Source organism: Anomalospiza imberbis, chromosome 1 (genome assembly GCF_031753505.1).
Source record: "Anomalospiza imberbis isolate Cuckoo-Finch-1a 21T00152 chromosome 1, ASM3175350v1, whole genome shotgun sequence".
Taxonomy (NCBI): Eukaryota; Metazoa; Chordata; class Aves; order Passeriformes; family Viduidae; genus Anomalospiza; species Anomalospiza imberbis.
This window is the reverse complement of record NC_089681.1, coordinates 3135741-3150531: the sequence shown is the minus strand read 5'-3', so window position 1 is coordinate 3150531 and position 14791 is coordinate 3135741. Positions and strand designations below refer to the sequence as shown.

Genomic DNA, 14791 nt, shown 5'->3' with positions numbered 1-14791 from the left:
ATTATTCAACAGACAAGACTCAAATAATGTATGGTGAATGAAAAAAAGATAATGAAAGTGTAAATTAGCACCTACCCCCTCTCCATTACTGTATTTAATAAACAGCCAACAGGTGTGAGAACATTAGATTGTATTGTTCTTACTGAGTTCAATATATTCAAATACATAAATATTTTCTGGACTGTTTAGCAGCTTACCCAGGAGAAAAATACCAGAAAAATCACCACACTAATCCTGCTCTAAAATGCATAATCTTTAACAATCCAGAAAATTTTACTAAAATAGGTCAAAGTTTCTTTTCTAAAGTGTCCTCTCTAAATAAAATTTAAACATCAAATTAATACAGAAATAGAAGCTTGAGCAGAAGCTCATACAATACAAGGGTTCTTCTCATCACCACCATCCACAGGACAGCACAACTAAGTCACAATTGTCCACAATCATCCACAATCTAATCTACAATTGTCACAACTCAGACCTGAGCTGGTGTCTGCTGCTAAGGGCACACACACTATTTTATGTCTCTATGGGCAGAATAAGGCCGATAAATGTAGCTCGTTAGACATAAACAATACAGCCTAAAGGAATTAGTGAGTCCCTTCAGGAATCCTAAATGAACATTTAAAACTAAACTGAATGAAATTTCTTAAAAATCAGGGGCTGAGAAAAATAAGCCTCTTTATAAGAGTCAGAATTCATTATTACATAAAGGAAACTTCCACACAAAATGAATGATGTCAGTGATGGAAGCATACACCAGCAATCCAAATCCCTGCATGACCGAAGATGCCAGTTCACTAATAAAACTGAAGTCGTATCTCAAAGAAACATTTACAGTCATACAAATCCATTACACTAAATCCACGTTCATAATATCCTCACTTAAAAAAAGTCACAGCATAGCATCTAGTGAGTGCATTCAGCTTGTCAATTTTGATTTCAACCATATAATTCAGACATGGATTAGAAATCTTCTCTACCTGCTATAAAACACGAAGTAAAAAGCAAAGTTCTAGAGAACATGACAAAAGTGCTCTCACTGAAAAGTGTCATTAAAAAAACGTTAGCCTTATCAGAAAAGTTGAAGTTGGGTGGGGGTAGGGAGGAAGAATAAAAATTCGGGGGAAAAAACCAAAGAAGTATAATTTTATCTCAGAATGGTTTACCTCGGAACGGACCTTAAAACTTGTCTAGTCCCATCAACCTGCCACGGCAGGGACACCTTCCACTGTCCCAGGCTGCTCCAAGCGCCAGTGTCCAGCCTGGCCTTGGGCACTTCCAGGGACCCAGGGGCAGCCACAGACGTTCTGGGCACCCTGTGCCAGGGCCTGCCCACCCTCCCAGGGAAGGATTTCTTCCCGAGATCCCATCCCTGCCCTCTGGCAGTGGGAAACCCTTCCCCTTGTGCTGTCCCTCCAGGCCCGTGTGCCAAGCCTCTCTCCTGCTCTCCTGGAGCCCTGGAAGGGGCTCTCCTTTCTCCTCTCTCCTCTCCCCTCTCTCCTTTCTCCTCTCTACTTTCTCCTCTCCCCTCTCTTCTTTCTCCTCTTTCTCCCCTCTCCTTTCTCCATTCTCCTCTCTCCTTTGTCCTCTCCCCTCTCTCCTCTCCCCTCTCTCCTTTTTCCTTTCTCCTCTCCCCTCTCTCCTGTCTCCTCTCTCCTTTCTCCTCTCCCCTCTCCTTTCTCCCCTCCCCTCTCTCTTGTCTCCTCTCCCCTCTTCTCTCCCCTTCCTCTCCTCTCCTCCCCTCTCTCCCCTTTCTCTCCTCTCCCCTTTCTCCCCTCTCCTCTCCCCTTTCTCTCCTCTCCTCCCCTCTCCTCTCCCCTTTCACCCCTTCCTCTCCTCTCCCCTCTCCTCTCCTCTCCTCTCCTCTCCTCTCCTCTCCTCTCCTCTCCTCTCCTCTCCTCTCCTCTCCTCTCCTCTCCTCTCCTCTCCTCTCCTCTCCTCTCCTCTCCTCTCCTCTCCTCTCCTCCCCTCCCCTCCCCTCCCCTCCCCTCTCGCCTTTCTCCCCTCTCCTCACCTTTCTCCCCTCTCCTCTCCCCTTTCTCCCCGCTCCTCTCCGCTCTCCTCTCTCCGTCGCCTCCCTCAGCGCCCGATCTCACGGCCCCCCGGCAGGCCCCGCGGCGGTGTGCGCATGCGCGGTGCGCGGTGCGCGGTGCCGTTGCCATGGCAGCGGGAGCCATCAGGGAGGTGCCGCCATGAGCCCGCCCGAGGTGGAGCCGCTCGTGTGCCGCAAATACGAGATCAAGAGGCGGCTGGGCAAGGGGGTGAGTGCCTGGCGGGGGCTGGCCTGGCCGGGGCCGGCCCGAGCTGGGGTGCCCTGTGGGAGCTGCGGTGGTAGCGGGAGCTCGGAGGGCCCATGAGAGCTCGGGGGGCCCGTGTGGCGTTCAGGGCACCGTGAGGGCTCCAGGCGGCCCGGGGCAGCTGAGGGGGTGTTTGGGAGTTCAGGTGCCCGTGGGAACTCTGTCTGTCGCTCAGGGCCCGCTGGAAGCTCCAGAGGAGCTCCAGGGGACTGTAAAAATTAAATAGTAAAATGGATCCGGGTCTCAAAGTACATTCTCTCTGTGCCTGCCAAATCCTTCTACATTTACTGTAACCCCATCAATTCAGATCATTCTGCATCAAATCATGTCTTCTCCATAAACTGTATTTTTATACATAAACCAATGGTGATTTCTAAGATACGTCTTCTGAGACAGTCTCTAAGCCCTCCCGAGTTATCTGCTTTTCTACTCTGGCAGCTCTTTGCTATCATTTAGTTGCGTTGATACGAGTATTTAAGTATTTCCCTCATGTTCACAGAGTCAAGGAGTCACTGAGGTGGAAAAGCCCTCTGAGCCTGTGGAGTCCAGAGGCTCCCCCAGCACTGCCAAGGCCACCATTAACCCCGTCCCCATGTGCCACGTCCATTTGGCTGTTAAATCCCCCCAGGGATGGGGGCTCCCCCCTGAGAGATTTTTCCAATATCCAGCCTCAGCCTCCCCTGGCACAACTTGAGGCTGTTTCCCAGTTGCCAACAGGGTAGTACTGTAGCACTTACCTGAGGTACTTGTACAGCTGTTTGTACTGCCTGATGCGTGGCAAAGGTCCTGGTGCCATGCTCCAGGACCACACATGTTGCTGAGAAGCCTGCCTTGATGTCCTTACATGAGTGTTTAATCACTAGAATCATACATTGCAGCTCTTTTGCTTTGGACAAATATTTAAACATTAAATGGGCATTTCTGAGTGGGATGCGATCCCTTTGTGCAAAGGTAAAGCAGCTCCTAGGCTGTGGAAAGTCCAGATTCAAATCTATGGCCTAAAATAAAATAACTGGATCTGTACCACAAGTGAGACTGAGTAATCATCATTTGCAAGTATCACAGTCTTCCAGAATAGGGAAAACTCAAATAGACGTTCCCGTTCCTTTAACAGACAACACAGCTTTTAAATGAAAAAAAAAGGTTTACTGTTGGACCTGACAGTACTGTGTTAGTGGTTGGACCCAGTGGTTTTGGAGGGCTTTTCCAACCTCAGCAGTTCTGGGATGCTGTCACTACAGACTATGGTAAAAAGTCTCTCTCCCTCCTTCTTACCGCCCCCCTTTCAGTTCTGAAAGAGCACAATAAGTTGTCCTTGGAGCCTTCTCTTCTCCAGACAACACCACAGGCGTCCCAGCCTGGCTCAGAGCAGAGGACCTCCAGCCCTTGCAGCATCTCCATGGCCTTTCTCTGCAGCTGCTCAAGCTGCTCCGTGGCCTTCTTGTACTGAGCAGCGCCAAGCTGGATGCAGTGCTCCAGCTGGGAATCTCACCAAAGTCAAATGCAGGGAAGAACAATCTCTCTTGACCTGCCAGCCACACCATGGCTGGTACAAACCAGGTGCCATTGGCATCTTGCCACCTTGATACACCTGGGCTCATGTTCAGCTACTGTCACCAGCACCACCAGGTCCTTTTCCAGCTTTCCAGCCACTCTGTCCCAATTTCCTCATGTTTCACGGGGTTGTTGTGACCCAAGAGCAAGACCCTAACCCTGCTGACCCATGCACCACTGGCTCATCCATCCCATCCCATCGATGCAGCTCTTCCAGGTCACGCTGTCACACAGGGAGATCAGACTGTCAGGCAGGACCTGCCTGTCACAGCCTGGCACCAGCTGGGCCCGATCCTCTGTTTTGTGGAATCCTGGCTGTGCTTCTTTTGGTGCATCCCAGGACATGGTTGGCTGGCTGGGCCGTAGTGCATGTTGTCAGCCAATTGTCAGGTTTTCATCCACCAGCACCCCCATGTCCCTCTCAGGGCTGCTCTCCATACAGAGTCCTGAAACCACAGAACATTCTGGGTTGGAAGAGACTCTAAAGCCTGATCATTCCCACCCCCTGCCATGGGCAGGGACAGCTAACACTAGACCTGGTTGCTCTAAGTCCCATCTAGCCTGACCTTGGACACTTCCAGCAATGGAGCAGCCACAGCTTCTTGGGGCAACTGGTGCCTCACCACCCTCACAGGGAAGGATTTATTCCCAAATCCAATCTAAACCCTGCCCTCTGGCAGTGGGAAGCCCTTCCAACTTGTGTTGTCCCTCCAGGCCCTTGTCCAAAGTCCCTCCCGAGCTCTCTTGGAGCCCCTTCAGGCGCTGGAAGGAGCTCTGAAGTCTCCCTGCAGCCTTCTCTACCCCAGGCTGAACAGCCCCAACCCTCTCAGCGTGTCTCCTGAGTCTGTCTCCTTGGCCTAATCTCTCATGTGGCACCCATCACCTCTGCTCCATTCCATCACTGAGCACGTTCTGCTTCCACTGCAGGCCTGGGCTGCGTGCAGGTGTCAGCACTCTGCTCACCTGTCCCTGCTTCTCCGCAGGCCTACGGCATTGTCTGGAGAGCAACCGACCGCCAGACAGGAGAAACAGTTGCTGTTAAAAAGATTTTTGATGCTTTCAGGAACAGAACAGATGCTCAGGTGAGAAATTAGTGTTCTGATGTGTTCTGAGACATGGTGGGATTCCATAGGTGTTTTCAGGACTTTTGTCTCTGAAAGATAATTATGCACAGTCTGCATATATTGGGATATATAATTATACAGTCTGCAGCTGTATTGGGATAAAAACAAGCAAGAAATATCAATCTTTGTTGTGTCATGGCATGTACAAAGGAGGAGTGGATTTAACCCTGTCATTGAACTGCATCTCTGTTCTGCTGTTTTCTTGAGGTGATAATAAACTGCTTTTTCTTTATTTCTAGAGAACATTTCGAGAGATTATGTTCCTGCAGGTAATGCCCATGTTCCCCCTCTTCTCTGATTTTTTATTATCTCTGATGTCTAAGTATTTTCTTCCCATTGTTTTCCAAAATGCAGCAGTCATTGATTAGTGTTGATAACTCTTTAATTTCTTTTCTGCACCATCTGAAAGGCAAAGAGCCTTCAGGGTGAACCCACCTGAATGAAGCACTCTCCATTTGGGCTTGTTTTCACTCTTTCCCCATTTTTAGCAATGTGTCTGCTGCACAGCACATCAGCACCTTCAGTCACTTCTTGCTGCTTTGTGGATAGAAACTGTTTCTCCTACATTTTAACTGCCATGATTGGAGGATGGATGGGGTGGGAGAGGGATTTACACTCCAAAATTGTTTTCCTCCATCATGCTGTAAACAATTTATTCATTTAAAATAATTGAACCAAAAGAAAAAAGGAAGTTCTGCAAGGAATAACTTGACTACTCTTGTTTTGATATGATTGACCTTATCAGTGGCATTCCAGTTATCTGTTCACTCCTCCTTAGACTTACCATGTAGAAACATCAATATTTTGGAATAATGTTGTTATAACTTGTGATTTTTTAAGGACACAAGTGAAGCAGGGCTTATGGAAGAGAAATTTCGTAAGACTGCCAAGTTTAAGTAGGAAAGAGATTTTTTTTTTCCTTTTTAGTCATTCTTGAAGCCTGAAATAGAAGCTGCAATCTTTAAAGCTAAAAATATAACCAGTTCCTTAGAAGTGAACTGCCTTAGAAATTCAATCATCTCTGAAGGTGCAGCACTCCTGGAATGGATGGATGGATGGATGGATGGATGGATGGATGGATGGATGGAGTAGGAGGATGGAAAGAAAGGATATTTCTTCTGAAGGAAAGGAGGAGTCACTTGGCAGAGGAGGGCAGGGAGAAGGAAGTTAATATGCTGCTCAGCCCATACTTCCATAACTTTTGGTTCTCAATAGATTTTAAGAATTTTAGTTTCCCCTCCTATTTTAAACCTCTTTCTTGAGGTTGAAGACTGAGGGCTCAGAAAGGAAAACATGTGAAAAATACTCTGTTATTCATAACTGCATGTTTGTCTTAATTTGTTTGTCTATGCATACTAATTGCTTTGTCCAATCTTGGTGTTTATCACAAGGTCATTTGATGGACTAGGTTATTGTTTTACGTTATGTATCTCAATTATTCTAATTGAGAAGTTGCTGTAGAATCTGGGGTGTGAATGATTCTCTGATGCTCTGGTGGTTGCTTGCAGATTTTGTGTTTGCTGTTCAGTGTAGTTGTAGATCTACAGGTGTATTTTAGGCTAATTTTAGAATGTCATTTTGGTAAGTATGTTAGTAGCATTATTATTCTTTAAGCAAAGATTAATAGAACTGGCCCTGACAAGGTTTTTTCAGGGTAGCGTGTTTTTTTAGTACAGATTAGAATTTTGTCATAGCTTCTGTTATCAGTTCCAGGGCAAGGTAGTGTGAGACAGTGGAATTTTCCTTCTTCAATAGCACTCAAGTAACACTGCCCAGATTTAGCTGAATATTCTATTATTATTATTATTATTCTGTTATTTTAGAACAATATCCCCCTTTGGGTAAAAACCTTCTTTAGCTCATTTGCATGGGTATTGTGGCTGTGCTCAGAATGAAAACAAAGTGTGTCATGGGCTGGCTGTGTCTCACTGCATTGGGAGTGTGTTTTCACAGCTTGCTGCAGGTGAATGTGTTGTTCTGGGAGCTTTCCTAGATGTTACACATTATAAAATGTCACAGTATTATGAAGTGTTTACGGTGTCCATGGCTGCACAGAAGTGGGAAATAAAAGCTGTTAAAGCTGGGGATGAGCTTAATGATCCCATGAGGATTGTCAGTCTGCAAAGATGTGAGGATGGACTCCACCTGCAGTGTGGTACCTGTGTTCAGGTATGTCTGTGTGCTGCCTGATCTCCCTGCAGTCAGTTCCTCAGTGCAGCCTGAGAGTGTCTGAGCCAGCCCTCAGATGGACATGTTCTGATTGCTTGGGTTTTTAACTATGAATGTTGATGGCAACTATGATCTGTTTTCATGCCACAGTACTTCTCTGGTTCAGTAGGAAATGTGGTGTGCATAAAGGGAACTGGATTTTATTATAAATGGTATAGAGAGAGTGTTAGAACTAATGTCTCATTCAACAGAGATTATTTTTTTTTTAAATGACTGATTTCCTTTTATGGAGCAAACTTAAATCCTTTTTAAAAGTTTATTTCAGAAGAAGCCTAATGGAGGAAATAGCATGTTAATGTTTGTTCTAGACAGTAATACAAACTGAAATACAGGTTACTGTCCCTTTTTATGATTCACAAGCAAAACACTTGATTGTGACAGCTTGGTCTCTTCCCTGTGCAGGAATTTGGAGAACATCCAAATATCATCAAGCTGCTTGATGTTATCCAAGCAGAAAATGACAAGGACATCTACCTCATCTTCGAGTCCATGGGTGAGACTCAGCACTGCAGCAGCCATTCAAACCCTGCCTCTCTTAGGAGCTATCCTTGTTATCACTTTGATAATGAATGCTCATGATACTGCTGATATTTACTGATGTAAATGTATTACTGGTATATTTCAGAGACAGATTTACATGCTGTGATTAAGAAGGGGAATTTGCTGAAAGACATTCACAAGTGTTACATTCTCTATCAACTCTTGAAGGCAACTAAATTCATCCACTCAGGGAATGTTATTCACAGGGATCAGAAGGTACATTTCAGTCATGGTCTGTATCCATCACTCTAGTTTTCTGTTGAACACTGACTAAAATCACAGCTTGATTTGGGATGGGAGGGACCTTCAAAGCCCAACCATTTCCACCCCCTGCCATTTAGAAGACCGCCTTCCACTATACCAGATTGCTCCAAGCCCCGTCCAACCTGGCCTGGAACACTTCCAGGGATGGGGCAGCCAGAGCTTCTCTGGACAGCCTGTGCCAGGGCCTCACCACCCTCACAGGATTCCTTCCCAATATCCCTTCTAACCCTACCCTGTGCCAGTTCCCAATATCCCTTCTAACCCTGCCCTGTGCCAGTTCCCAACATCCCTTCTAACCGTGCCCTGTGCCAGTTCCCAACATCCCTTCTAACTGTGCCCTGTGCCACTTCCCAATAACCCTTCTAACCGTGCCCTGTGCCAGTTCCCAATATCCCATCTAACCATGCCCTGTGCCAGTTCCCAATATCCCTTCTAACCCTGCCCTGTGCCACTTCCCAATAACCCTTCTAACCGTGCCCTGTGCCAGTTCCCAATATCCCATCTAACCATGCCCTGTGCCAGTTCCCAACATCCCTTCTAACCGTGCCCTGTGCCACTTCCCAACATCCCTTCTAACCCTGCCCTGTGCCACTTCCCAATAACCCTTCTAACCGTGCCCTGTGCCAGTTCCCAACATCCCTTCTAATTGTGCCCTGTGCCAGTTCCCAATATCCCTTCTAACCATGCCCTGTGCCAGTTCCCAATATCCCTTCTAACCCTGCCCTGTGCCAGTTCCCAATATCCCTTCTAACTGTGCCCTGTGCCAGTTCCCAATATCCCTTCTAACTGTGCCCTGTGCCAGTTCCCAATATCCCATCTAACCGTGCCCTGTGCCAGTTCCCAATATCCCATCTAACCATGCCCTGTGCCAGTTCCCAATAACCCTTCTAACCGTGCCCTGTGCCAGTTCCCAATATCCCATCTAACCCTGCCCTGTGCCGGTTCCCAATATCCCATCTAACTGTGCCCTGTGCCAGTTCCCAATATCCCTTCTAACCTTGCCCTGTGCCAATTCCCAATATCCCATCTAACCGTGCCCTGTGCCAGTTCCCAATATCCCATCGAACTCTGCCCTGTGCCAGTTCCCAATATCCCTTCTAACTGTGCCCTGTGCCAGTTCCCAATAACCCTTCTAACCGTGCCCTGTGCCAGTTCCCAATATCCCATCTAACCCTGCCCTGTGCCAGTTCCCAATATCCCTTCTAACCGTGCCCTGTGCCGGTTCCCAATATCCCATCTAACTGTGCCCTGTGCCAGTTCCCAATATCCCATCTAACCCTGCCCTGTGCCGGTTCCCAATATCCCTTCTAACTCTGCCCTGTGGCAGTGGGAAGCCATTCCCCCTTGTGCTGTTCAGGCTGTGTTCAAAAGAGGAGTGGATCTTGAGCTCTCTTGGCACCCCTTTAGGCCCTTGAAGGAGCTCTAAGGTCTCCCCTGGAGCCTTCTGTCCCCATAGCCCCAGCTGTCCCAGCCTGTCTCCATTGGAAAAGTATGAATAAATGTACAAGTATGAGACTAGTAAAAGAACCGTGATAATAATGTGCTATTCAGAGTGTAAAAGGCTCATTAATTGTGCTGTGCCCCATGCAGCCTTCCAACGTGCTGCTGGACGCCCAGTGCCGTGTGAAGCTGTGTGACTTCGGGCTGGCGCGCTCCCTGTGCCAGCGGGGCGAGCCCCAGCCCAGCCCCGCGCTCACCGAGTACGTGGCCACGCGCTGGTACCGAGCGCCCGAGATCCTGCTGGCCTCCCGCCGGTGAGGCAGGGCAGGGGAGGGGAGGGGAGCCTGGCACTTCACCACTAGCACATTTTTCTGTCTAAAAGTCTTCAGTCTTTTCATTTTCAGTGTCACCAGATGCAGGGTCATGTCAGCAGTCTGTTTTCTCAGTGTACAATTAAACTTCTGCAACACAAAAGCCTCTTAGGAGCATGTACATGTCCTTCCTGTGTTCTTAGAGTGTCAGTGGACATACACGAGCAGCTCATCCGCTTGTCACCCTTTCTCCCACCAGATTTATGTCTTCTTCCTTGAACCCACAACTTTACAAAATATGCTTTTCCAAATTGAAGCAGTGTTTTTTGATAGACCTTCACAAAATATTCCCTAATCAAATGTTAAACCAGCTGCCTGTTAGTCAGGCTTAGTCCTTTTTTAAAAATTAAATATGAAAAACCAGAAAAGTCAATAAACAGATGCAGGGTAGTACCCCAAATTTTAAATGTGGATGTTTTGCAAACTGCCCTATACCCACTGTTTAGGATTTACTTTGCTTAAAAATGTAATTTGTACATGCATTATGACCAAAGAACAATGTGTATCTTCATTCTTGGTCATATGAAAAGGATAGAATACCTGGTTATGGCATTAACTTTAATATATTGCCTTGTTCTAGCATTTCCCTGTAATATATTTCTTTTTATAGTTTCTTAGACTATACTTTGAGTAGGATAAATCTCCTTTCTGTTTCATGCTTGCCAGTCTCATCATTCCCAGATGTTATTCAATTTATAGTTCAAACCTGTGAGCATTTATATTTGAGAAGTCACCAAGCACGCTTTCTAGCAAATGAATCAATGTAGGCGATGTGAATAGCAGGTACAGAAAATATTTGCTTGACTTAATCCTACCTCCGTTCTGTTCCTGTTTGTAGTTACACTAAGGGTGTGGACATGTGGAGCATTGGCTGTATTTTGGGAGAGATGCTGCTTGGAAAGCCTCTTTTTCCTGGAACATCAACAATGAACCAAATAGAGCAGATCCTGAGGGTTATCCCTGCTCCATCCCCAGAAGGTAGGACCCTGCTGTGTGGAAAAGGGTCTAGAGAAGGGGTTCAGTAGAAGAAAGCAGCCTGGCTGGTCAGGGAAGAAGATGGATCATTCATTCTGGCACCTTTCCAAAGGAATTAAAATCCTCATCCTGAATGTTAGTGTTAGAGAAAAATCAGAAATTCAGATATCATGGAATAATAAGGAATGAATAATACATAATAAGGAATAAATAAGGAATTCAGTTATCTTCTGCATGTGTTGCTATGAGAATGCACATTCATGAAGTGTATGATTAATAAATAGGAATTTAAAAATCAGCTTAGAAAATTTGTAAATAAATATTCCATCCCCCTTCCATAGATCTCCGACCGAGTTCCGTGTGAATAATTTCCTATGTTAATATCAAATATTGGCTTTCCTTCATAAACTGTGTGGCTTTGCTAGTCCTCATCTTGGCAGTAACAGTATCCTTTTATTCTTGCAGATATTTTGGCTCTGCAGTCAGAGTACAAGGCCTCAGTTATTAACCACATGAGTTCCCGGTAAGCCTGAGCTGTTCTGTGTCTCAGAGCATCTAATGTAGGACCCTGGAGCCATGGAACTGCAGAACAGTTTGGGTGGGAAGGGACCTCAAAGCTCAACTCATTCCACCCCCTGACATGGACAGGGACACCTTTCACCAGACCAGGCTGCTCCAAGCCCCATCCAGCCTGGCCTTCTAGGGATGGAGCAGCCACAACTTCTCCAGGAAATCATTCCAGTCCCTCAGTACCCTCACAAGCAAAAATTCCTTCCCAGTACCCCATCCATCCCTGCCCTCTTGCAGTGGGAGGCCCTTCCCACTTGTGCTGTCACTCCACACCCTTGTCCAAAGTCCCTCTCCAGCTGCCTTTGAGCCTCTTATGGCTCTGGAAGGGGCTCTAAGTTGTCTCCTTAAATAAAAATTATTTAAAATATGAGTAAGATTTGGTGCTCAAAACTGATTTTTTTTCAAGATACTTTCTTCTTCATTATGTTCACAATAGTATTTAGGATTTCAAAATGCAAAACTGGATTTTTAAATTTCATCTTCTCTGGAAATTACAGAGAAGTATGTTTCTATAATCTCAGGTCTAGATTTGTGGGATCATGGAGCTGGGAAATGATGAGCTTTAAGGTCCCTTCCCGGCCAAACCATTCTAGGATTCAGTGATTATGACATACTTTGTGAGTGAACTTGTGCCTGGTGTCACCTTGAGGTGATCCTGGAACTGTCACTCCTGCCTTCACTGGGAATTAGACACTGAGAGCTTGTATCTTTTTTTTTTCTGACTTCTAGGCAGCGAGTAGCATTTGAGGAGATTTTCCCATCCTCCACTCCACTGCCTGCCTTGGATCTGCTGAAGAAACTTCTGGTCTTTAACCCTGACAAACGGCTCACAGCAGAGCAGGCTCTGCAGCATCCCTACGTGAGCAGGTGAGAGTGACATCAGTGGGCAGCTGCCCCTGATGTCTTCTGAGACATTACAAACCTGCTCTTGGCACAAATTTTCTTTAAATGCATTACAGAAAAAATGGCAAAGCTAATTCTTTATTTTCTCCAACCCTTTTTACACGAGTTTGTTTAACAATCCTGTTGAAATTTTAATAATCTGTTTCCAATCAGTGAATTACATGATGCGTTCTCATTTCCTTAGATTCCACTGTCCTTCCAGGGAGCCCTCTTTGGATTTTGATGTGATCCTTCCTTTGGGTGATGATGTCCAGCTGTCTGTGGCAGAATATAGAAATAAATTATATGAGGTACTTTCATCCTATTTTCCCAAATCCTAATCCTCCAGGTAACCTGCCATTCTTGCACACACTTAACAAATTCTGTTGTTGTCTTGTCTCTGTGTTCCCCTGGGCTTTCCATACCTGCTGGGTGTTTGATCAGTTCCATACTGTCCTAATCGTTGAGAGACCTTTACATGTAGAATTCCCACAGGGCAAAGAAAAATCTCTGAAGCATGATGTCTGAGACAGATTCACAGAATGTTTTGGGTTGAAAGGTACTTCAAAGATCATCTAGTTCCAAAATGATACTTGTTACTTACTCTGTAAAATAAAATTGCAGATATTTATAAGTATTCCTCTTTGTTTTGATGTTTTATTTTTCTGCTGTATTGCTGTGTTAAGTCTAACTAGCTTTTCTCTTCTGCAGATGATCATTGAAAAGAAGTCAAAGAGGTTTCCAAAGGAGCAAGGGCAGGGAGAAAACATTCAGCTGAGTCAGTCTGAGTCCAGCACACTTCTGCCAGGTTTCAGCTCAGTGGCTGCACCCCCCAGGAAAGGCCAGCAAGAACCAACACCCCCTCTGCTAAGCCCTTCACATGTGCACCCTGGAGCCACAGCTGGGGTCCAGCCAGCAGAGTCCAGCCAGAGCAAGGATCAGGCCAGAGCTGTGTGTCAGAGATCACAGATTGGTGTGATGATGTACAACCCCATCACACACACCACTGTGCAAAGTGGGTACCACCTTCCTTCACCGGGGTGTAACCCACCTTGGGGTGTTGGTGTGGGGAAAAGAGAATTGAGTGCTGTAAAAGAAATGAAGGGAATCTGCATGGTAAAATGAGGGACTGGAAGTGTGGGAGGGAAATGACATAAGAACAAAACACTGTTGAATGAGTGTTGAGTATGGGACTGTCACTGCCTCAGTCAATGTGTTCTGTATTCTTCTGATTTTCCTGCTTTCTCTCATGTTTTTCCTTCTGCAGGAAATGTAAATCCTGGTGCTGGGATCAGGAACTGTTCTGCAGCTCCTCAACAGTCCAGAATCTCCAACCATGAGAAACTGGGGAGACAAATCACATGGCCAAACACTCGTCTCTCTCCTACAGGTGTGCAGAACCTTTACAATGTGAGTAGCTTAATTTCTAGCCCTTATCTGTGGTAACCTGGGTCACAGCAACTCCCTGCAGTGCTCCAGGTAGAGTGGCTGGAAAGCTGGAAAAGGTCACCTGCTGGTGCTGATGACAGCAGCTGAACATGAGCCCAGGGGTGCCAAAGTGGGCAAGAGGCTGGTGGCACCTGGCTTGTAGCAGCCATGGAGTAGCCAGACACCCAGGGCAGTACCTCTCCCCTATGCTAGACACTGCTGAAGGACCTCCAGTCCTGAGGGCAAGTTTGGGATCTTCACAACAGGAAAGGAGGGCCCCATTGAGGGGCTGGAGTGTGTCCAGAGAAGGGAACAGAGCTGGGGGAGGGTCTGGAGCAGCAGCAGCAGCTGTGGAGAGAAGGAGACACAGGAAGGACCTTCTCACTCTCTGCAGCTCCCTGACAGGAGGGTGCAGCCAGAGGGGTTCAGGATCTGTTCCCAGGAGACAAGTGACAGGATGAAATGGCCTCAAGTGCTTCCAGGAGAGGTTGAGGTTGGGTATTGGAAAAAAACCCACCTGCAAAGGGCTGTGCAGCCCTGGCACAGACTGTCCCAGGGCAGAGGGGAGTCTCCATCCCTGGAGGGATTTAACAGCCACATGGATGTGGCACCTGGGGACAGGGGTCAGTGGTGGCCTTGGCAGTGCTGGGAGAGCGGCTGGGGGGCTTTTCCACCTCAGTGATTCTCTGATTTCATGATTCTGTGGATCTAATGAGTTGCTGTTGCTGAGCTGTGAGGGTGTCAGTCCTGTCCTCTCTGCTCCTCCCTCTTCCCTGATTTTGGCCATGCTTCCTTGGAAAAGCCCCCCCCTCACTGGGTTCTTTAATGACCTCTTGCTCCTGCTTTTTTCCTTCCTGAGCTGGCTGGCTGCTGCCTGGTGACTGCTGGCACCTGCAGAGGTGATGGAGGAAGCTTATGACAGAGGAAGAGTATGGAAGGAGGCAGCACAGAGTCACAGAATCACAGACTGCCTGGGTTGGAAGGGACCTAAAAACTCATCTTGTTCCACCCCTCTGCCATGGTCAGGAACACCTTCCAGTAGTATAGGTTGTCAGAAACCTTCAAGCATTTCCAGTAGTACACTTGTAGCCCTCCTTTCAGCCCCTCTGATTTGGAA

The 14791-nt window shown here is 46.8% G+C and overlaps 1 protein-coding gene across 7 annotated transcripts in view; it reads left to right on the top strand.

The window, feature by feature from the left end:
• The first annotated feature begins 2134 nt into the window (after positions 1 to 2134).
• The window catches only part of MAPK15 (mitogen-activated protein kinase 15), a 29677-nt gene continuing 17020 nt past the window's right edge, over positions 2135 to 14791 (top strand). For 5 of the 7 annotated variants that reach the window (XR_010995820.1, XR_010995821.1, XR_010995823.1 and 2 more), the window contains exons 1-12: positions 2135 to 2261; positions 4835 to 4933; positions 5215 to 5244; positions 7607 to 7697; positions 7830 to 7960; positions 9599 to 9762; positions 10658 to 10797; positions 11260 to 11317; positions 12094 to 12231; positions 12452 to 12557; positions 12958 to 13261; positions 13514 to 13656. Coding sequence is in view for 3 of the 7 variants with exons in the window: in XM_068179704.1 (XP_068035805.1) it covers positions 2193 to 2261; positions 4835 to 4933; positions 5215 to 5244; positions 7607 to 7697; positions 7830 to 7960; positions 9599 to 9762; positions 10658 to 10797; positions 11260 to 11317; positions 12094 to 12231; positions 12452 to 12557; positions 12958 to 13261; positions 13514 to 13656 (1473 nt within the window). In the remaining 4 variants the exon portion in view is untranslated. Of the gene's footprint in view, positions 2262 to 3667; positions 3794 to 4834; positions 4934 to 5214; positions 5245 to 5463; positions 5573 to 7606; positions 7698 to 7829; positions 7961 to 9598; positions 9763 to 10657; positions 10798 to 11259; positions 11318 to 12093; positions 12232 to 12451; positions 12558 to 12957; positions 13262 to 13513; positions 13657 to 14791 lie in introns of those variants that run through there. The other 2 variants (XM_068179720.1, XM_068179710.1) reach the window with 2 other exon arrangements.